Source organism: Bufo gargarizans, chromosome 9 (assembly GCF_014858855.1).
Source record: "Bufo gargarizans isolate SCDJY-AF-19 chromosome 9, ASM1485885v1, whole genome shotgun sequence".
Taxonomy (NCBI): Eukaryota; Metazoa; Chordata; class Amphibia; order Anura; family Bufonidae; genus Bufo; species Bufo gargarizans.
The window spans coordinates 184758575-184782777 of record NC_058088.1 but is presented as its reverse complement, the minus strand read 5'-3'; the positions used below and the strand labels follow the sequence as shown (position 1 = coordinate 184782777).

At 42.8% G+C, this 24203-nt stretch overlaps 1 protein-coding gene across 1 annotated transcript in view; it reads left to right on the top strand.

Moving 5' to 3' along the window:
* The window catches only part of CACNA1B (calcium voltage-gated channel subunit alpha1 B), a 286673-nt gene that overhangs the window by 224173 nt on the left and 38297 nt on the right, over positions 1-24203 (top strand). The window contains 9 exon segments of the mRNA XM_044305824.1: positions 1717-1823; positions 8808-8904; positions 9165-9325; positions 9405-9542; positions 10684-10885; positions 12079-12243; positions 12400-12510; positions 14570-14653; positions 18819-18824. Of these exon segments, the coding sequence (XP_044161759.1) occupies positions 1717-1823; positions 8808-8904; positions 9165-9325; positions 9405-9542; positions 10684-10885; positions 12079-12243; positions 12400-12510; positions 14570-14653; positions 18819-18824 (1071 nt within the window).

Below are 24203 nucleotides of genomic sequence, written 5' to 3'. Positions count from 1 at the left end.
GTGACATAATATATACTGAGGGCACTGTGGGAGGCATTATATATACTGAGGGCACTGTGGGAGGCATTATATATACTGAGGATGCTGTGGTGTGACATAATATATACTGAGGACACTGTGGTGTGACATAATATATACTCAGGGCACTGTGGGAGGCATTATATATACTGAGGGCCCTGTGGTGTGAAATAATATATACTGAGGGCACTATTGTGTGACATAATATATACTGAGGGCACTGTGGGAGGCATTATATATACTGAGGGCACTGTGGGAGGCATTATATATACTGAGAGCACTGTCAGAGGCATTATATATACTGAGGGCACTGTGGGAGGCATTATATATACTGAGGGCACTGTGGGAGGCATTATATATATATATACTGAGGGCACTGTGGGAGGCATTATATATACTGAGGGCAGTGTGGGAGACATTATATATACTGTGGGCACTGTGGGAGACATTATATATACTGAGGGCACTGTGGGAGGCATTATATATACTGAGGGCAGTGTGGGAGGCATTATATATACTGAGGGCACTGTGGGAGGCATTATATATACTGAGGGCAGTGTGGGAGACATTATATATACTGAAGGCACTGTGGGAGGCATTATATATACTGAGGGCAGTGTGGGAGACATTATATATACTGAGGGCACTGTGGGAGGCATTATATACACTGAGGGCAGTGTGGGAGACATTATATATACTGAAGGCACTGTGGGAGGCATTATATATACTGAGGGCACTGTGGGAGGCATTATATATACTGAGGGCAGTGTGGGAGACATTATATATACTGAGGGCACTGTGGGAGGCATTATATACACTGAAGGCACTGTGGGAGGCATTATATACACTGATGGCAGTGTGGGAGACATTATATATACTGAGGGCACTGTGGGAGGCATTATATACATTGAAGGCACTGTGGGAGGCATTATATACACTGAAGGCACTGTGGGAGGCATTATATACACTGATGGCACTGTGGGAGGCATTATATATACTGAGGGCACTGTGGGAGACATTATATATACTGAGGGCACTGTTGGAGACATTATATATACTGAGGGCACTGTGGGAGGCATTATATATACTGAGGGCACTGTGGGAGGCATTATATACACTGAGGGCACTGTGGGAGGCATTATATATACTGAGGGCACTGTGGGAGGCATTATATATACTGAGGGCACTGTGGGAGGCATTATATATACTGAGGGCACTGTGGGAGGCATTATATACACTGAGGGCACTGTGGGAGGCATTATATATACTGAGGGCACTCTAGGGATTTAGGTTTAAAAAAGAGCCAAAAAAATTCATATTCATATTTTTAACGAACTTTAAAAACAGATGCAACAGGGACATTAAAAATGGATAGACGGACAGAAAATGGATGCACATACAGATGCAAAATGGCCCTGAAAAACGCACAGTGTATCTGTTTTTGAATACCGTTTTTTTTTTTCCTGCTGTCGTGTGAATTTATCCTTAAGATAGGCCGTCAGTATTATTCACCGACTCAGGAACACCCCTGTCACTTGTATAGAAACTACAAGTCTCAGCAAGTCCTGACCGCGACAGGCAGGCTGATCCCATCTGATTGATACTGCATGTCTGAAAGTCACTCCATGTTATCAGATCAGTCCCAGATATTCCCAGTCAGTAGGATCACTACCGTAATCTGTCTCTTTTCTCCTGCAGATGATTGATCTAGGACTACTCCTCCACTCCGGCTCATATTTCCGCGATCTGTGGAACATTCTAGATTTTATCGTTGTCAGTGGTGCACTGGTGGCTTTCGCCTTCTCGTAAGTATTTTATGCTCCATTCCATCCCATATAATAACAAGAAATCACGTACTGCAGCCAGCTGAGATGAGCAGATCTGTGAAAATCGGCTGACGAATGAATTTCCTATTGTGGAGCCGTATTTGAGGCGTGTAAGACCATAAAGACTAAGTGTGGCTTTATAATAGCAAAATCGCCCGTCTGCAAAAAGTCTTTAATTCTTACAGATTAACCACACAGCTGTTGTTTGCTGTTGTCAACCATTTGGATTTTTTAAAACGATGCCATAATATGCATATTCATGTCATAATAGGAGGCAATTTGGGTTATTAGACGTTACTTACACAGTCAGCAGCCCTGCACACAGATTGCCTTGACCCCCATTAGTCCCTGTCACAAATGGTGCGCACTGTGCAATTTCAAATTTTTGGTATTTATGGGTTTTTAGAATCAAAAAAGTAAGCAAGAGTGTTTCCATTTGCTGACAGCAAGCAGAGATCTTGAACATTTATAACAGAAATTATATTAGAGGGTGCGAAACTGTTAAATATACAATGATTAAAAATGTGCTGGGACAATCGGCTAAGCCCCTTGGGGTGCCACAGATGGCCACCTGGGAAAAAAAACAAGCCAAGCATTTTCCCTGCAGCGGCCACTACAGGGGAACTGTAGTATTACATGGTGGCCATTCAGATGGATGACTTTTCTTTAGAGATGAGCAAAGCCATTTGGTTCAAATTTGACCTTATTTTCCCAAAATTCTGGTTGAAGCCGAATCCAAATTTTTGACGTTTTGATTCAGGCAAATTTCTCAAAAAGGTGTCAGACATTTTCCAGATCAGAAGACGTTAAAAATGAAAAAGGAGGATCACGTTACCGCAAGAGGGATTTGTGTATACACACCAGCAAAAAGCGAAACCTTTGGGAGTCGCTTAAAAAAAACGTTAAAAAAAACCTACAGTGCAGTTTGTTTTTAAAAGACAAACCAGACCCTATGCAATTACCCATAGTCATCTAGGTTGCAGTCACTAATGATGTATAGGTGTTTTATACTGATCTATGCTTTGGATAGGTCATCAGTATCTGATCAATGGGGGTCTGACACCTGGGACCCCCGCCGATCCGCTGTTTGAGAAGGCACTGACACTCGCAGTAGCAGCGCAGCCTTCTCACAGCTTCTCCTAAGCCATGTGATGTCACATTCATCGGTCACGTGGCTTAGGCATAGTTCAGCCCTATTGAAATTAATGGGGCTAAGCTGCAATACCAAGCACGACCACTATACAACGTACAGCGCTGTGCTTGGTGAAAAGAGAGAAGAGAGACGGTGCCTTCTCAAACAGCTGATCGGCGGAGGTCCCAGGTGTCGAGCCCTACTGATCAGATACTGATGACCTATACAGAGGATAGTGTATACAATATGTCGATCGGCACTGCGGAAAATAGAGTAGCGGTGCACGTGTCCCAGGGCAGGCGTCCCATGTAGATAAAAGGAAAACAGACCGGCACTCGCTGTTACTAGATAATCTTGCTGTGATTTATTGTCACATTCAGTGACGCGTTTCGGCATGCAATCTCCCCTTATCACACTGTCTTGATAAAGGCAGATTGTATGCCGAAACGCGTCACTGGAATGTGACAATAAATCACAGCAAGATTATCTACTAACAACGAGTGCCGGTCTGTTTTCCTTCTATCCAGAGGATAGGTCATCAGTATAAAAGCCTCGGAAAAGCCTTTTAAAGGGGTTGTCCAGGTTCAGGGCTGAACCCGGACATACCTCAATTTTCAGCCAGTCGGCCCCCCTGACTTGAGCATCGGAGCAGTTCGAACTGCTCCGATGCTCTCCTTTGCCCTGCGCTAAATCGTACAAGGAAAAGGCATTTTCAGGAGCTCCGAAGACGAACTGGGCTCTCCATGAGGCTGCCAGGAAGCCCGGTGACATCACCGGCACTGATGGGCGGGCTTTAGAACCCCTTGCCCCTGCCAGTTAGCTCTGTCGCTGGACATTGGCACCAAAACTACACAGCTTGGACCATTGTACAATGGATGGAGCTACTATATTGTTCTGCTTCCACTGAAGTATGGCCGTAGCTGTGTAGTTCTAGAGCAATGGAGCTACCGTAGAACAGCTGGTCATCAAGGGTTCAGATCAGACAGTGATGGCCTTTGCTTGTAAAGGAGTGGACAACCCCTTTAAGCTTTGGTTACAGAAGACTGGACAACATCTCGAAACGCATGACGCGCATCTACAATTCCTGCAAAAAATGCCACATAAATGTTATAACTTTAGTGGAGAGAAGACAACAGTTCACAATGCTCCCGCCATTCAAGCACAAGTCGTCAGCTCCCTGTGGCCCTCTGTAGGAGCATGGCTGCAAAACGAAACCTTTCCCTATAGAAATGCGTTCTTCCTGCCTTTCGCTGTGTGCACTGTGCTTCTGTGTCATATCATCGTCGTGTTACAATAGTTTAGTGTATTGCCAGCTTTATATGCCACATTATACCCGTTGCAGGACCTGAAAGGGCGGAGCACAACGCATCGATTCAGACACCAAAGAGAGAATCCATGTGTCATGCTCCGCCTCCTCAGACATGCATCACAGTGTATCAATCAGTTTTGCATCCCTATTCCTAAAATCTGTATTTAAAAAATTGTCAAAGTTTTATCCAGCTATAGATTTACTGTATGTTTCTGGGAAAGCTGAGTGACGACCAATATGGCCGCCAACACAGCCACACCCAGCCTTCCCAGACTCCTCTGATTCCTTACCATTGCATAATTAGGCCAGCTAATAAAGTACATATGTAGTAGTATGTTTATTTGTAGATGAAGGATCTGTCTGTGCTGTAAGCACTCTGTGCTGCTGTTAAGTCATTCTTTGCCTTTTTCTGTGTATGTCACTGATGATAAGCTCTCTCTTTGTCTCCTTGTCGCTGGATTCTCTCTTTTCCTCTCTAGGAGTTTTGTTGGGTAAATTCCATTTCTTTTTTTTTTCCCGGCACATACAGGAATTCCTGTATGTCTCCACGTAGTCTTATAACCTAGAGTCATTGGAATGAAACCATCCGATCCTCTCTCCACCATTTCAACCTTCTTCAAAATCAGATGACTCATTTAAAGGGGTATTCCCAGTTCACAAAGCGATGGCCATCCCTTCATGGTCGGCGGAAGTCTGACCTCTGGGAATTAAGCATCGGTCATTCTCAGGGTGGGTGGATGTCCCTGGGGTCGGGTCCACACCAGTCATGAAGTGATGGCATATCCTAGCAATTGGAATACCGCTTTAAGAGGCCCATTTTAACACACAGTAGCGTTAGGCAGCCATATGGCGTTACTAGCTCCTTAACAATACCCCAGAATTATTGCTAATATTGCTGCAAATTCTGATCTGTTGGGAAGTCCGTCAGATCCCCCTGCAGCTCCACCACAGGAGAAATGAAGACTTACACAGTCCCTTTGGAAATCAATCGGGTGTTCATCATATACATAGATGCACCAGGTTCTCCAGAGCCATAGACACAATGCTCATATACTTATACATTGAGTGCCTAACAGGTTCTATGAAATGGGTTTGAGTTACCCTTTAATATACAATCCACACACAGCCCTATAGCCCCCCCGGTCCTGTGCCTTGGGGCAGACGAATGGTACCAGTAGGAGATGGAGAGGTCCAAGCTGTGTATTAGAAAGTATAAATCATATAGTTATACCATAGACAAATTGGAGGCAGAATACAAGTATGTCATCTAAATGAGATCCACTGGAGCATAAAAGCTGCTGTAACCTGCAGTGACCAACCAAGTACAGGTTGGTTGTCCTGTTACAACAGCCTTTTCCCTCTGCCCCAGTTTTGTATAAGCGCCCATGAATGTTGAGTGCTAATCCACCTCTCATTATGATACCACAGGGTCCAAGGCATGTCCTCTGCATTGAGTAACCCACCCATGCACTTACCTCATTCAACCCTAGCTAACCAGGAATACAATATAATTGTATTGTAAGAGGGGCAAGGACCTCGGGGTATCTTAGAGGGCTACCCTGAACTGCTCCCTCTTCTCCTTCATTCCACTCTGATGATCTGTTATACCTGTGCTGCGATGGTCCTAATTTGGACATGTCAATTGGGTTATGATGTATGAACAGAGTTTTAATAGTCTTATATCAGACTGTTATGATATTCCAAAGTGGTCACTTAAAGGGCATCTGTCAGCAGATTTGTACCCATGACACTGGCTGACCTGTTACATGTGCACTTGGCAGCTGAAGGTATCTGTGTTGGTCCCATGTTCATACGTGCCTGCATTGCTCAGAAACATTGAGTTTTATTATGTACAAATGAGCTTCTAGGAGCACCGGGGGCGTTGCCATTACACCTAGAGGCTCTGCTCTCTCTGCATCTGCCGCGCCCTCAACACTTTGATTGACGGGTCCAGGCGTGATGGCGTTTACACTTTCTGGTCCTGTCGATCGAAGTGCAGAGGGTGTGGCAGAGAGAGCAGAGCCTCTAGGAGTAATGGTAACGCCCCTGTTGCTCCTAGAGGCTCATTTGCATATATTAATACTTAATTTTTCTCAGCATTGGGGGCACATATGAACATGGGACCAACGCAGATGTCTTCAGCTGCCAAGCGCACATGTAACAGGTCAGCCAGTGTCATAGGGACAAAACTGCTGACAGATGCCCTTTAAAGCCCCACAATTATTGATCAAAGAGCAGTTTTACCCAGATTTCAGATTAATACTGCACCATCTATAACACAAGAGCAAACTGGCAAGATGACAGGCCTTGTGGGGGCTTAAACCTAAAACTGCTTTATGGCACCCCACCTAGTAGGGTTGTCACTTGCATAGTCTTCTTCTAAGCTGGGGCCGTTCTGACCCAGGACAGCCTCATCCAGATTAGGACGTGCATGTTCTTCTTGGCACTTCGTCTGACACATTGATCTTGAGCTATGGATCCAAGAAAATGTTTAAAACATTTTTGAAGGAATCCCAAACTCTGTAAATTTCATATCTGCAGACTGTATTAACACATCATGGGTGGAATTGTTCTTTAAGACTTAAAGGGGTGTTGTGGCTGGCTACCTTATGAAGGTATTGTCTATGGATGTAGCATGGACATGATGTGGACCCACAGGAGCAGCTGTATGGGCCTGTGTGTGTACATACTCTATGGTCACCGTCCACAAGATCTCGGCTTTATGGAAAGTACTGTCATCATCAAATCAAGCAGTCTCATATAAATCTGGCACATGGTATCACTCACAACAGGTCTGCATGAATAACCGGGATAAGCATGTGTACCGCATGTTCTCCACTGGGGGTAAAGCCCTGTACGCTGTGGATCAGCACTGGTAAACTTGGGAATCAGGTTTTGATGAACATCTATTAAGAATATACATTAACCTACACAAGTCAACAGTGCCAAGGGTAGATGTTCTCCATATTCAGTATCCTTTAACCCTGGCCTGCTGCCTCCCTCCTTGCCACTGCTCCTGCATATACCTCCAGCCAATGGCATGTATGCTTATAATACAGAGGAACTATAGGCTCTATGCTTTAGACATATAATTATTGCAGTTATTGTTACTGTAAATATTCTTCTCAAATTACTGTATATTATCCATAGACACCAATGGAAGGGTACTGACCATGCGTGAAGCAACCAGTTGATACATGAGACATGTCGATATATTTTTTAGGACATTTATGTGTGTCCTTCTGAATTTTTTCTATAAGATAATAATAATAATAATAATAATAATAATAATGGGGACTAATATTACTTTGGCATTGGAATGGACCTTTATGAAGATGCTTAAGAATGAAGACCTCCCCAATAATGTTAACATTCAATTGCCAGTCCAGGCCTCTATCGTAAGTCAGTGTTAGATGACCATCAGATGACCGGTTCTTCATAAATGGGGTTGTGCCATGAAACACATTCTTCATTTTTCAAACCAGCCCCTGGATCTGAATACTTTTGAAATCGGATGCAATTAAAAATTTTGCTATTCAATAATCTGTGTAGCGCCATCTGCTGTTTGTTCTTTTCCTTATTTCTTGTCCATCTCACTGAGGTGGTCGCACACGTTCGGTTTAAATCTTCAGCTGCCACCAGCCATAGTTACTGTTAGAAGCTGTGGGGAAAGAGCTAGAGCAGAAAGGACATGCCCATTGAGCTGCCAGCCTGAAGAGAATCTAGCAGAACAATTGGAGCAAGGAATGGGGATATCTCTGGACCCATGTGATGTACAGGGCTGGTTCTAACTTTATTAGACATAGATTGTCATGTTCTGTATGATCTCTGATTTTTATTTTCTAAATTGATCATAGTATAACCTCTTTAAAGGGGTTGTGCAGGATTAGAAAAGCATTGCTTTCTTCCAAAAGCAGCTCCACACTGGTCCACAGGTTGTTGTGGTCCACAGTTTGGCCTTGTTAATACCACACACAACCCGTGGAGCTGCTTTTGGAAGAAAGCAGCTATGTCTTTTTAATCACCATAGGTTTGTTTGAGGAGCCTACTGGTAATTTTTTTTTACCAAACCTCCAAAAGCAGATGTTGGCAATCCAGATTATTAATAATACTGGAGATATGACCCATACTGCCTTGGCAGAATCATTTGCTTTTGATGTTAGTAGATCACCAGGCCATGTATCTCCAGAAGGTCCTAATAAGAGATTGCAGTTTCCTTTCTGATGGTAGCTTTTCCATTTCTGTCTATGGATGGGATTTCAATTTGTTACTCCATGATCATGCCAACCTTGACCCAATGATGTTGGACAATATACATCTTCTATCCATTAGCTTTATATCATGGTTCTCTGTATTATAAGTAGTGATGGTTGGCAAAATAAGACAATCCTGATGCATAATTCATTCATGAATGAAAGCAGATCTCTATGAGAGAAGCAATGCGGCTCCTTCGGGATGTCACTCGTTTTGGGGGCCAACCTGTCTTTTGTATGCTGACTCTTCCTCTCTATGTGCTCTGTAGAGGGAACAAAGGTAAAGATCTGAACACAATCAAATCCCTGCGGGTCCTTCGTGTTCTACGTCCACTGAAGACCATCAAGAGGCTTCCCAAGTTAAAGGTTGGATTTGTCTTTATATCCTATTTTTCTATCCTTTCAGATATAAAAGTGGATTTTTTAACCCATTGCAACCAATCAGGTGGTATCGTTTAGACTTTGCAGTGTTTCCACTATTTGTGTCATATAATGACATGCCTTGTGACTGGAATTGCCCTGGAATACACATTAGGTGCGGCTATTCCTGTGACCACCCCATACATATGCACAGTTTTATCTTCTAATGGTGTATGCTGACATTACCGATATTCTGCTTTTGCCAGGCTGTGTTTGACTGCGTGGTTAACTCCCTGAAGAATGTGTTGAACATCCTCATCGTGTACATGCTTTTTATGTTCATCTTTGCTGTCATCGCCGTTCAACTCTTCAAGGGCAAGTTCTTCTACTGTACAGATGAGTCAAAGGATCTACAAAAAGACTGCAAGTATGTGATGGCTGCTCTGAGGATACAACCTCATAAACTGTAATTGATGCCACGTACTCATGACTTTTACTCTGTCTAGGGGAGAATACTTGAACTATGAAAATGACGACGTACGTGCTCAAGCCAGACAATGGAAGAAATATGAGTTCCACTATGACAATGTACTCTGGGCTCTTTTGACTCTTTTTACTGTCTCCACCGGAGAAGGGTGGCCCAAGTGAGTATTTGATTCCTAAGAGACTGGAAATTGGTCTTATGTCTATGACTTTTCCAAATCTGTGTCCAGTGGCCTTACAAATTAGATGACGTTGGTCAAACGCGCCGATTTCAGAGGGACCGAATGAACATCTAATGTGCATGGAAGTGCCCCGTCTCTCCTCTGAATGCAGGTGTTGGGGGAAGAAATTATGCATTTTAAATTTTAACATGCCTGATCCTTTGTTGTCATGCAAGATAAGGCACCGCTTGAGGTGTCTGGTAGCAACTTATTCTCCACTCTGTTTTGAGAGCACATGCATGCTAAGCCAAGTCCAGTGTCCATGTGTATGGAGAGCGCAGGAAAAAATAGCTGTATGTAAAGTGTATGGCAAGCTTTATGGGGCTCTCCGGGAATTAATGAAAATGACCACCAGCAACCAGCAAAAGGACAGTGAGGAGGCCTCACTAACACACTGCACTGCTCTATAATTGATAGGAATGATGTGATCCTGCCTACGATATGCCATCATGGATGAGCAGCCTTACAGAAAACTCACCAATATGTAGAGCCTAAAGTGTAGTGAGGCCCCAATCTGTCACTCTCTCCCAAGCAGCTCTGCAAGTGGTTATAACCAGTCCTTCTGACATTCTAGGACAGGTTGCTGGCTGCCATTTTAAATCATTCCCTTTAGCTATTATGGCATAAGAGTCCATGGCCAGAGGGGTCCTATGTCATCTTAGTTCTTCATTCCTGTTCTCATGGGAGATAAGCTGCATCCAGAAGAGACTGGAAGTAGTTTATTCCTTCTCCCAACTGAGAACACATGTACTCTGGGCCAAGCTTCTATGTGAATTGAGGTATCTAAGGTGTATGGCAACCGTTATAAAAATGGTAAAGCCACAATATAATGCACATGGAACAGTGGAAGAGAAAGGAAGATGGTAAATGGTTGAAGATAAGGATTATGATAAAAAGAATGATGAGAGCAGAGTGGATATTGAACACAGAATGGCAGGTCCAGTATGGTGAAGGAGCTCCAAACAGGTGAGGATAGGATTAGTGGGTCAATATGTAAGTATATAGGGTGATAATAGCTAGAGGCAAAGTAACAAAAACAATAAAACAAGTCTAAATGTAAAGAGGTGTTCTTGCTTTTCAGTGTCCTCAAACACTCAGTGGATGCCACCTATGAGGATCAAGGTCCAACACCCGGATTCCGAATGGAGATGTCCATCTTTTATGTGGTCTATTTTGTGGTCTTTCCTTTCTTCTTTGTAAACATTTTTGTAGCTTTGATTATCATCACGTTTCAAGAGCAAGGTGATAAGGTCATGTCTGAGTGCAGCCTGGAGAAGAATGAGGTGAGAACAGTTTGGGGATGGGAGAAGAGAAATACCAGAACTCCCAATGTAATCCTTTTTTTTTCATGCAATTACATTCCATCACATCGATCAGTTACTGTGTTTGTCGGAGACATGCAAGTTACATCTTTCCAGCAGCCTTAGATCTGCACATTCCAAGAGAAGAGGTCAATTCCTTGTGTAATGGGTCCAACATTTTGAAATATCTCTGACTTTGTGAGAGTTGAGCAGACCAGAAACATACACTTATAGTTACAGGACAGGTGTTTGGCTGATGCATCTACTCTGGATTAAAATCTTACCACATGGAGCAACCAAACTGTGGACTATGCTAATCTAGTTTATTGGACGAAATGTCATCAAATGTGTTGTGATATTTGCCGCACCTATCATTGTTAAGTCATATAGGCTCTAAAAGGGTATTTGCCCTGTTAGCATACCTGAGATGTTCTTCCATGTTAGTGAAGGTGGACAGGAAAAAACAGAAGGAACCAATACCTCCAATGATGGTGCTGGCTATATCTCCTGCCAGAAGAATGGTGGGAAAGCAGGAGTTGCAACTGATTAGGCAACTATGCAACATCAAAAACATCTCCTGCAAAACTAACTATGCAACATCAAAAACATCTCCTGCCAAACTCCTTGACAGCAGAGGCTTCTGTCTGGTCTCCCTCCGTCATGAGAGAAGCAGTTGGCTTCATGATTGGAGCTACCAATGATGAATTGCCTGAAAAGTGAAAATTGCTTACTGTTGTGTAGTTGTCATAACTATGTTAACATGATAAACCTAAAACTTTACAAAAACTTTTGACATGTCCCAGTAAAGTGGCCAGTTTTGATCTATGGGGGGTTGGGTGCTTTACTCCCTACCGTTTACTTAAACGAAGGGGCAGAAGCTCTCATCTGAGCTCTGTTCCTAAATGGCTCTTCTCAGATCAGTGCACAGACTCAATATAAAGTCTGTGCATCCATACATCAAATCGTGATCACAGCCAAAGAGGTACAGCTCTCAGCTGAGCACTTTCGCCTCTTCATTTTTGCAATTAGTAGAGATCTTAGCACCCAGTCCCTCATGGGTCAAAACTTTAGACATGTAGAAAGTTTTTGGAAAGTTTAAGTACACCTCAAGAAATGATCATCCTGGAAGACATGCCTTTCTGTACAAAATTGTCTGTTTTTTCCCATTCTCACAGAGGGCCTGCATAGACTTTGTAATCAGCGCCAAGCCCCTAACACGATACATGCCACAAAATCGGCAGTCATTTCAGTACAAGATGTGGCGATTTGTGGTTTCTCCTCCATTTGAGTATTTCATCATGGTAATGATTGCTTTGAACACCATCGTCCTCATGATGAAGGTAAGACCTCCTCATAGTTATGGATTAGCATGTGACATAACTAATAACCAGACTTGGACCAAGGCCCATCATCTAAAAGAAAGCTTTTACAACCCAGGCAAGGATTACCTAAAGAATATGAAATGATTTTATACCCTGTTACCTTGGTTCTTCTAGTTCTATGGAGCATCTGACACTTACGAAGACATGCTGAAATGCCTGAATATCATCTTCACGTCCATGTTCTCACTGGAGTGTATTTTGAAGATTATCGCGTTTGGTGTTCTGGTAAGAACCTGTCCAGGAAAATAAAATTATTTCTAGATACATTTAACGTTAGATTTCAGTATTTTTTTCAAACAACTTAATTTTCCAAATGTTTTAGTGTGTTCAGGTTTCCTGATGCAACTTTGGAAGCCCAAACCAGGAGTGAATTCCCAATTTTTTCTCATTTTATGATGCAGTCCTGATTTTCGCTTTCAAAATTGCATCAGGAAACTTGAATGTGTTGCTGTACCCAAACAGTGGCCAACATAATGAACTGACCAGACATCAGATAATAATCCACAGCAATAAATGACTGTAGCCCATGACTGGCATTTTTGTCATGCTTGCGGAACCTGACCAGGGTTAAACCAGACAACCAGTGGTGGACCTAGACATAATAACGAACCCCAAGGGTACAGCAGAAAAATAAATCATCTGGAGTCTTTTGCCTCAAGGGTCTGGTTCTTATGGGATAATGGGCTCATAACCTTTAAGATCTGATGGACGATATGTCCTGTGTGTACAATGAGGACTTTGTACTTGTAGTTCAAAACAAGCTGACGTTCTATGTTGTGCAGATGTTGAAGTATGAGGCAATAAAATCTGCAGAAGAACTCCAAAAATGTTACATATGTTCATCATGTCTGCAGCATATCTTCTCTGTGGACAGAACCAAGCACACTGTACTCTGACAGTATATGATTTGGTAGCTGAGATCTGAAAAATCAACGATTTCATAGGATTTCTTTCCTCTTTTTATTGCTCTAGGTTGTTTGTTGACTCACCAAGTCTGAAAGTTATAATTTCATTTAGGAGCAGGGTCGGACTGGCCCATCAGAGTACCAGAGCATCCTCCGGTGGGCCCAAGCTCTGACAGTAATGGACAGTAATAAATCAGAGCCCTTAAGGTCCTATATACCAGAAGGTGGGCCCTCCTCTGGTGGGCCCAAGGAACTTCAATCCAACGCTGTTTAGGGGCCTTTTGAAACCAGATAATCAGAAAAGAACATGGCTTGTTGCCGATCAGTGCCATGTAAATATGCTGCCAATGCGGCGATCATATCCTTTGTGGAGCACGAATATGTTCATTTGTCGGCAGCGTATTTCCCCAAGTGAACAGGGATTTGCTACTGACAAATGAAAACTTGAGACAAACATTTGCATTACTAATAGTTTGTCCCCACACTCCCGATGATGTTACACCGGGCAATCCTCATAGGCTCTTTTTTGACTTGCACATTAAGAAAGAACTAGATGTTGACTTCTGTTATGTGGCAGGAGCCTTTGAAGCTTGATATATACAGCAGAATGTATGCACAACAGCTACCACTCTGTATGACAACTGCACAACCGTTTAGTACTAAGCCTTACAAATTTACCATTTACCTCTTGAATATGAAAATTATGAGTTGAATGTTATTACATTGAAATTCTATTTCTGAATGAATTGATGGCAGAGCAATGCAGAACAGGTAGTTCACTAAATACAATCCTTGTCCTTAGCATCCATCAATGTTGCTGTTACAGTGGCAGTTGATCTTTCTAATCCTACCCGGTCACTTACAGCTTGCTAGAGTCTGTAAAGAGCTATTACCTGCTTGTGTGCCTGAGTACCGACTTCTGCTTGTTTCCTGTATCATGACACTCTGCCATCCGACCTGGCCTGTGTCTGTTCATCATGCTGATCCTGCCCTGACCTTTGGACTGTTTCACGGATTCGCACAAACTCTGCCCACCCTGACCTCAGCCTGTTTCCTGACTACGAGTATTGCCTGATCCTTTGGCGCTTTGCATTGGTGTCTCTGACCCCCATGTGTCAGCTGTCAGCTACAATGGGACTATTCCAAGTGGTAGTAGTCTGGTTTAAAGGGTGAAAGCCAGGGGACTGGCACGGTAGCGCAAACTGGTTAGTTGACACAATGATTCCACAACTATTGCCCAAAACAGTTGCCTCTTTCATTTTTTTTTTAATACTCCTGAAATAAAACCAGCTGTTTGCTATAAATTTTATTTCTGACTACTACTTGCCTGTGGTGTATTATTTCTTATGTTCTAAAATGATCTCCTATTTTTCATGCAGAACTATTTACGGGACGCTTGGAATGTCTTTGACTTTGTCACAGTCTTAGGAAGTATTACTGATATTTTAGTAACAGAGATAGCGGTAAGTGAACTATATTAAACATCAAAGAGATACAGACACAGGACTCAAGACCCGTCCTGTTCATCAAAAGTATTCCCATGTAAAAGATCCTTTGAATTACTTACTGTAAAATCTGTATGATTTATGGTTTTCAGCAAAGTCCATCACTTATGCAGAATGAAGAAGGTCATTTTATGGGTACATTTAAGAAATGATGTTGATGGGTGAAGGAGGACAATATTTTATTCCCAAAAGCTCACAGTTTGTAGTTTATGGCCTCAGACACATAAAAGAGAAGTTGGCCAAACCCACTGGAATCCACCAACTCTTTTGTGTGTATGATGGCGTCCTGACTATCCCCGAGAGATGATGTTGGGAAAAGAAGGATCAGGCCTGTTAAATTTTAACGACCGATCCTTTTGTCCTTTGCTAGAGATCTCTGGCCGCGGCTGAGGGTGCATGTGTATGGGGGAGGTGGGAGGAATACCTGTTGGCTGACAGCTATTAAAGGTGCGTTTCAGGTATTACAGCTCCGAGCAGCACATCAGGCACAACCAATACTTAAAGGGGTTCTCTACTTTTGCTATATTGCAGTGAATTGGACCGTGGATCTGCAATTGCACCTGCTCGCCACTGTTCCAAAAAACATATTGTGTTCATACGAGCGCTGCATTCTCTTTAAACAGCTGATCGGCGGGGCCCCCGCTAATCTGATATTGATAAGGATAATGGAGAACCCCTTTAAAATATGGTGCTGTGACTGGTGAACAGTGAAGGGCACATGGTGCTTTCAATCAGCTGAGGGGGTGATGAGAAACAGCCCCGCAATGATCTGTAGGGCTGGAGAACCCTTTTAATATAAAGGCTCAGCCATAACATGTCCCATGAGGTTTAGCAGAGGACAATCTCTCTTATAATTTTTTTCTGCAGAGTTTTATAATTTCTTGAGGGTTATTCCATATATTCCCTACTTATTAGAGCGGTACGTTTGGCCTCAAATTTCCTCTGCTAGACCCAATCTGCCGCAAACATCTCTGGCAGGGACTTATCCCAACTTACCTGACTCTTATTTTTCCCCCAACATCTGCTGATCCCACCATTAAGGCAGTGTTAGGGCTGCCATAACATTATGGCAGTGTTAGTGCCGACACTGGCACTAACTGTGTGGACGCGATCTGCATCTGATGGTCCAGTAGTCCATGCACTCCATAGTGCCTCCATGGGCTTCCAAACCGTGCCTCTGTTCCGCACCGCACTGTATCTCCCGGATTGCAGACTCATTTAAGTGAATGGGTCTGCATCCGTAATACGGTGTGTGCACATGGCCTGTGTGTTGCGGACCCATTGTTTGCGGGCCACAATATGGGCACGGCCGGGCAACAGCCATATGCATGAGCCCTTAGGCAAGAGGCGCCCGTAAACCTTCAATAGCTGTTGGCCCAACATTTGGTTGACAGCTACTCTATCCCTTCCGACCACCCCATACACATCTCAACATCTGTGCCTGTTTTTCATTGAAGACAATTACCAGATGCAGGAATGCAATGGAAAACTGACCGAATCCTACTGATATTTACAAAGCATTTTTTCCCACAGACTTCTTTTTGTGAGCAGCACTTGCGATTTTGGTAAATTAACTTTTTATGAAAGCACATGTGTGATCAAAATACAACTCATTTATCTTTAAAAAAGAGACCCATGAGAAGTTCTGACTATAGCACTGGGTTATTAAAAAATACATAGTGTTTGTGCAGTTATGCAGGCTCGATTGCTTGAGGCAACTGAAATTTTTTGCTAACATTGCTGTTATTCCCCTTCACGAATACTAATTGCCTTCTAAATTGCATTGTATAATGCAATGCAAATATTAAGGGCTGTGTCTTGCATCTCCATCAAAAACGTCATGTATTCCAGGAAACTGTATTCACTCCAGACTGTCTTCCTCCTAAATGAATGAATAATGCCACAGGCAGAAAAAATCCGGAAAAAAAAGACAGCGTGGCGTGACATCACTTTCTAATGTGGACACATGCAAAATCCCTTTCATTTTATTTCACATTCTTCTCAATCCGCAGCTTACCAATCGGAAAGATAAATAATGCTTAATTGGCCATAGAAGAAAAAAGTGCGATTGGCTATACTGCGATAAGGGAATTCTAAACCAATCTAATTTACAAAGGGAATTGCTGACCACCAAAACTATTGGAAATTGTCAATTTTCTGCTTATTAGAGTCTCTTACTAGGAACTGTAATGTCTTATAGAGCTAGCCCAGCTGAATGCAGTGATAACTTGCACTTAAAGGGGTTTTCCAGGATTTCAATATTAATGACCTATCCAAGCGCTGCCTTCTTTTCATTGTTTACCTGCTCACCGTCGACATTGCAGGTGTCATTACAAGCCATCCCATTCTCTTCTATAGGACGTCACGTTCCTTTTCAAGTGTATACTACAGAGCCGTCCCATAGAAGTGAATGGGAAGGCTTCTTGTAATGACACCTGCTTACCGCTGCGATGTCGACAGCAAGCAGGTAAACAATGTAGAGAAGGCAGCGCTAGCACAGAGCTATCTTCAACCAGCTGATCCCACACTCGGCACCCCCGCCGATCTGATATTGATGACCTATCTTGAGGATAGGTCATCATTGTTAAAATCTTAGAAAACCCTTTTATTGATCTGTTGCTTCATTCTGGGGTAAAAGTACTTTTATCCATATGCAAATGGAAAGACAAGTGCACCAAGGGCAGGTCCAAGTCACTCTGTGCACCTTTTCTCCTTGCTTTATCTGCCAGATCCTTCTTGATTGACAGGGCCAGGTGAGAGGACTATGCAAGAACCTGGCAGAGCAAGCATGAAAATCAAAGGTGCACAGTGTGCTTTTGGCCTGCCTTTGGTGCTCTTAACTGCTCATTTGCATATGGATTTCTCTCCAGAAGGAAGCAACGGATCGCTAAGTGAAAAGTACCATTAAAAGCAGCTGAGCTAGCCCTACAAGGCAATGTACCTGGGTTATCAGTGAATTTCCCGGTGACAGACATATTTTTGGTCTGCATACAATCCACATTTTTTTGTGGATTGGATGCAGACTCATTCATTTCAACGAGACCGCCAAAAATGCGGACAGTGTCCGCATTGGTATGTCCATTCCGCCATCCCGCAAACAAGATAAACCATGTCCTATTCTTGTCTGTTTCGCAGACAAGCATAGGCATTTTTAACATAGGGCGGAACGTGCGGAACGGGAAAATGCGGGACGCTCACGGCCAGTATCCGTGTTGCATTTGTCTCAGCTAAAACATTCAGAAAAAGCTATTTATTTTGACATGAGACTTAAGTATGGGAAGCGTACTAGAGTTACACTGACTAGACTTACACTTGAATGTGTCACTGAGTTTTGAGATAACTTTTGATATGTCATAGACCCCCTTTTGCAGCAAGGAGAGAGAACGTTATATGCGCCGGTTGCTCTCTTGAATGAGGAGACACAAGCAAGCACCTATCAACAGGCTTGGGCCCACCTCGATTCCGTCCTCTGCAGCGAGGAGAGAGAGCGTGATATGCGAGTGCTTCTCTCTCCTCGTTCTAGTGATCAGTGGGGTCTCAGACACCCAATGAGCAAGCATATCAAAAGTTTTACCAAAACCCAGTGACCCTTTAAATATGATGTCCTAATCAGATTAGGCATATGTATAATTTAGATATTAAGGAAAATTGTAGATTTTCCTGCAATTTGTCAGGAGCCCCTTGAACTATGAAATGCACATTCTTCTGCAGCAATGTCTAATTACCATAGTAACTTGTGATTTATTATACTCGCTGTAAACTGATTTCAAAATATGGTTTTGGAAATTAAAGCAATATTTTTCACTTGCAGTGCTAAAAAAATCAAATCAGTATAAAATTCTAAATTTATTTGTCTTATGCTCTGTTTAATTTGATTCATCTTTTTGTGTGTGTACATCTCTCTGTGTTCGTGTTCTTTATTTATTTTCCTTTTTGTGTTTGTTTCATGACCTGCCGACTCATGCTACGCAATCAACATACACTGCGGAAAAACTCAACCCCGTTCCCTTCCCTCCCTCCCCCCAAAAAATAAAAAACCACCCTCTGTCTTTGTATGTTGTATTACCTGCAACACCCGTGTACTGTGTGCCACCAAAATCACCCATGACAACATCATACCTAGAACACGGTTGGTTCCGTTTAGAATTTTTCCAATCTTATTTTCGATTTATTTGCAACTTTTGCCCTTTCTATTATTTCTTTGCTTGTGCTTTTGAACGGGGCATCAAGCTACCGATTTATCAGAGAAGGTGGTTGAAGTGCTGAGCAATTCAGTTTTTAGGCTAGATTTGGTTCAGAAGATGAGTTATTAGTACCTTTAGTACCTCTTTCCGGGGGGCAGAGACAAATCACTAGCTTTCTTTTGACCTACAAATCTTTCAGCAGCAAAAATATAAAAGACAATGAGGTTTCTAAAAGCACAACATGTAGGGTGGTGTCCTCACAAGAACTCACACGTCTATGGCAAAAATTTTCCATAAGCTGAATTGTATACGTGCTTTTGAATATTTGGTCACCTCCTAAAGATTTAGCAGTGGATGGCACTTGGACTTATCCTATGTAAGGTGAGGGACTTATATTAGGTTTCTTCTGGTTAACTGTATGTGTGCAGTGAACAAAGAGTTCATAGGAAGACAGAGCAGAGGTAAAATGGTAAAAGCCCTGTATTAATTTTAATGGAAGAATGGTAAAAGAATATTAATGACTATGGACACCTTTATGTTTGCATTGTACTTCTTGTGAGCTAAAAATCATTTTTTTAATTGGTCTTTATTAAAATTAAAATTAAAGAGTATCCAAACCTTTGTGTAAAATTTTAAAAGAATGTCCCTAGTGCCCTAATAAAACTTTTTCTAATATACTTTATTAATTCTTTTTGTATTTTTATTACACTTTTACCTCCCTAAAGCGCACCATTCCCTGTGGTCTTAAAACTCAGTTCTCTGTACACTGCTGACTGTGAAATTTATGAATGGGGCCGCATATGCAGGGAGTATGGGCAGGAGCGCATATTTACTCCTGGCATAGCACATGTGTACCCTGTACGCCTGTACTATGCCAGGATTAGCTGAGCAGAGCGGGCTCCTGCTTCTGCCTGCTCTGCTAAGCTAAGAGCTGACATGCAGTGCTCTTTAGGGAGGTAAAAGTATAAAATACAAAATTAATTAATAAAGTATATTAGAAAAAGTTTAATTAGGGCATTAGGGATATCTTAATAAAATTTTACACAAAGGTTTAGTTACTCTTTAAGTTGGTCTTTATAAAAATTAAAATAAATCCAGCCCCTTTCTCTGTACAGAGTGGAGATTCTCTATTAGCAGGCTCTGTGTTTACACTGTGTCCCATCAAGGCTCATGTGAAGCTTATCTCTGATCTCCTGAGAGCTCATAAATACTCATTATAGCTCCATTCTTATCTTACTGATAAGAATATGGCTTAAAGGGGTTATCCAGGAATTAATATTGATTCCCTATGCTCAGGATAGGTCATCATTATCAGATCAGCAGGGGTCTGACACCCAGGATCCCCACGATCAGCTGCTAGAAGAGGCTGGTCGCTCTGTGAGCACCATGGCATCTTCCTAGGCCATGTGACGTCATCGTACATCGGTCACATGGCCAAATTGCAGATAAGCCAAAGGGGCTGAGCTGCAATTCCAAGTATAGTCGCTATACGATGTATGGCACTGTGTGTCGGGGAGGAAGCCTAGCTCACCGAAACCCCACTGATGTGATATTGATGACCTATCCTGTGGAACCTAATTACCGCAGGTATGGCTTTGGTTCCCTCAGCAATCAACTGTGAGAAGGCCAATCCAGCCATACAGGTATGTGTAGTATTACATTTTGGCCATTGAGATAAATAGCTGACCAAGTAATACATTGTGGAGCTGAATCCACCATAGTAGGGGCAGCTGTAACTTCGTAGCTCTTTATTTTGTCTCCTAGAAGGCCAGGGGGATCCCATCAATGATGTGCATGTGGTCTTATAGTGCCCATGGAAACTGGCCATGTTCATCAGAAAAGCCCTTTTAACTTTATTAACTACAATTAACTAGATGTAGCTCTTCTTCCAAGATCACTACTAGACCATTGTACTCCAAGTATTCCAGTATTTTTGCTGCTAGAAAGACATAGTTAGGTGACTATATTATTTTCACTTTTGAGTTGCTCAACACTTGCCTTCTCTTGAAGCCCTACTGAAGCCTGAATGTAATTCCCAAGGAGGAATAGGGACAGCGGTCACTGTCTGAAGAATCCAGGCAACCAAGAATGGGTTCACAATGGGGAGGTAAATGGGGACAGACTATACAGTAAGAGGAAGGTGCCATCTATTAATCTAGGATTGTTACACTACAGTGTCCTAATAACAGTGACCTCTGTCCCTCTGCATGTGACCTCAGACATCGCATGGTGCAATTCAAGTGAATGTAACTTGTACGTGGGATGGATCATGTGACACAGCATTGAGGGAACTGAAAGGAAGCACGGCCTGTTAATCCACATTGACATCTTATTGGTGGAAGCCAACAAAATAGTCACCTTAAAGCCACCATCTTGAAGGACCATAAATCAGTCATGATTAAGCCCCTAGGGTACTGGAGCAGAAAAGGGAAAAGACCAAAGATATTTAAAAATGTATGTACTTATGATAGTAACCCCCTTGAAAATCCATTTTGGCCTTGAATGCATGCAAGATGGTGGTCCAACAGGACAACATTTTAGCATATTGTTCGAGAAAACGATACACGGTAGTAATCAGATTCTGTAAGTTGAATCTTTTCCTGACTTTGATGCAACTTTATTATCTTCTGTATGTGCCTCATGCCAGCACGCCACATCTTAACCCCAAAATGTCAATAGGCAGGAGTTACATTGCAAAGTTTTACCTATAAGGCCATCAAGACAGAGCAGACGACTAGAAAACATCAAGCTCCTCCTTTGACTTATTAAATTTAAATAGACAGCAAAAAGTAAAATCTAACCTCATTGTAAAATATCCTTCTTACCATTTTTGCTGTTTTTCAATTCATGTTAATATATCCAGCATCAAAAAAATGTATCTGCTTCTACCTTGAAACCGTCCACCAGTGAGATACCCACTGCAATGTACTGACTGCAAAGCCAATGCTAAATGAGAGAGATATGGCAGTACTTTTATTAGATAGCAGCCATGTTTTTTCCTATTCAACCCAAACACAATCAAGGATAGAGGTCAACATTCTCACTGTTTCAGATAGACCAATGAACCTGCTGTAGATCATTGACCAATGGTGGGGTCTTATGGTTATCACCCAATAGAAATACAGTGGCAATAAGGACATTTGGAGGAGTTGTGAAAACTAAACAGCTTCGGCTGTATTTAATGTAAAGCTCCACTTTAGAGAAACATACCTATAGGGAAAAAACTGACCATTTTTATTTTATTTTATGATGTATAGCAGTGGTCTCCAACTTGTGGCTGTCCATCTGTTGCAATGCTACACCTCCCAGCCTGTCCTGACTGCTACGGGCATGTGGGATTTGCGGTTTTGCACAGCTGCCTGTAGAACACTAATCCAAATTTTGGACTTTTAGCCCTATTTGGTCCTGTAGACCCTTTGGTAGAATTGCAAAAACACTTGGTCTCCTTTGACTAGACATTTAAGTATCAGTTCAGTCATTGTTTCCAATAGATGTAGGAGGGAAACATTATTCATTGGGCCCATTCTAAAGACAATGAAATCTGCTGCATATTCATTTCCTTTTCACCTTTTCTTTACTTACCATTGTCCTCAATTTTATCATATCTATGCACCCATCCCAATCACTTTTCCTTTCTGCCTTTCTGTCAGATTGCAGCCTGCGGGTCCGCTCTGCTTCTGCTTTTAATATGCAGCTTATGTTACCTCGCGGGAAGGGGATTTGTATGAGAAGCATGCTTAGGCTCGGGGGCTGAAAGGCGCATTGAGTGGTGGTGGGGTGTGGGGGGAATGTGATTGATAAAAGCATGGAATAATAACAAGCAAACAAGACTTGCCAACTAGTGGGTTATAGGGTGAGCGTGCCCTCACTCCATAGCCATATCTTTCAATCCCCTGCCTATGCCATAAGATTTGCTGTATGGACCAAAATAGACTTGTGGACTGATGGAAGAGACCTGTAACCATCTACTAAAAATTGGGCTTTGTACTACATTGAAGCTCTCTGTTGGATGTAATGTATTCTTCAGGAGGCTTTCAAGGGATAAGCCACCAAATAGGCATACCATGGCATATATATCGCCTATAGGATTCATGTTAAATATTGCATACTGTCACGGATCAGCGGATGTGAACCCACTGTGCCACTGATTAGCAATACTCTGGAGGGGAGTAACTAAGCAACTACTCGGATTTCACTAGAGCCTCAGATGGTGAGGATAGGCTTGACCGTCGATAATTGCCAAGGGCGACTCCAGAGCGTAAACCAGTCAGTGGCAGCTGGTCCAGGCAGACCAGGAGGTACCTGCGAAGGTACAGACAGTACAGACGTGGTCAGACAGGGTCGTTACCATGAGCAACAAGACAAGAACTGGAGGAAGAGGCAAAGATGTAGTCAGAACAAGAAATAGGTCAGGGCAGGTGGCACAGGAACAAGGTCAGACAATCTGGGTCGGCAACGGGAGAGGCGATGCAAGCAGGCAGGGATCAGATGATAAACACAGTCCAGGAACGAAGTATGAAGTCAGAAACACGAGTGGTAAGTAAGCTCTTTAGCACAAGATTTGGACTTTAATTCTGAGGCGTCTGGGTAAAGGGCTGAGCCACTTAAATACCTGCAGGAGAGGCAGGGTAGGTTAACGAGATCACATGACATGACTCAGCCCCGCCCAGGGAGTGATGCGTACTGCCACATCAGCAGCCGAGTACAAGCAGTGTCCAGGTTAAATGGAAGTTGTGGAGCGGAATCCACATAGCTAATACCAACCGCACAGGCAAAGTCCAGAGCTGCAACAGAGGCTGAAAGTAGAGATCACAGATGAGCACGGCGCCCGGGACCACGGTGATGAGTGGGGGAACAGCGCCACACAGAGGTCGCTGTTACAGTACCCCCCCTTACGCCCCCTCTTCTTGAGTCGGCGCAGAGACAGAAAGCTTTTAATTAGATCTGAATGTTCATGAATGTTCTCCTGAGGTTCCCAGGATCTTTCCTTAGGACCAAAACCTTTCCAGTCCACCAGATAATAGGTCTTCTTACCCCGCTTCTTGATGTCTAGAATGTCCTTGACTTCAAAGACCTCGTCAGCATTCTCAGATGCTGGAGTGGGAGTAGAATGAGTTGTAGAAAAGTTGTTAAGGACTACTGGTTTCAATAAGGAAACATGGAAGGCATTGGGAATGCGCAGAGAGGGAGGCAGACGTAACTTGTATGTCACCTCGTTGATCCTCCTCAACACTTCAAAGGGTCCAAGGAATCTTGGAGCAAACTTAAAACTGGGAACTCTTAGCCAGATGTTCTTGGAGGAAAGCCATACCTTCTTCCTAGAC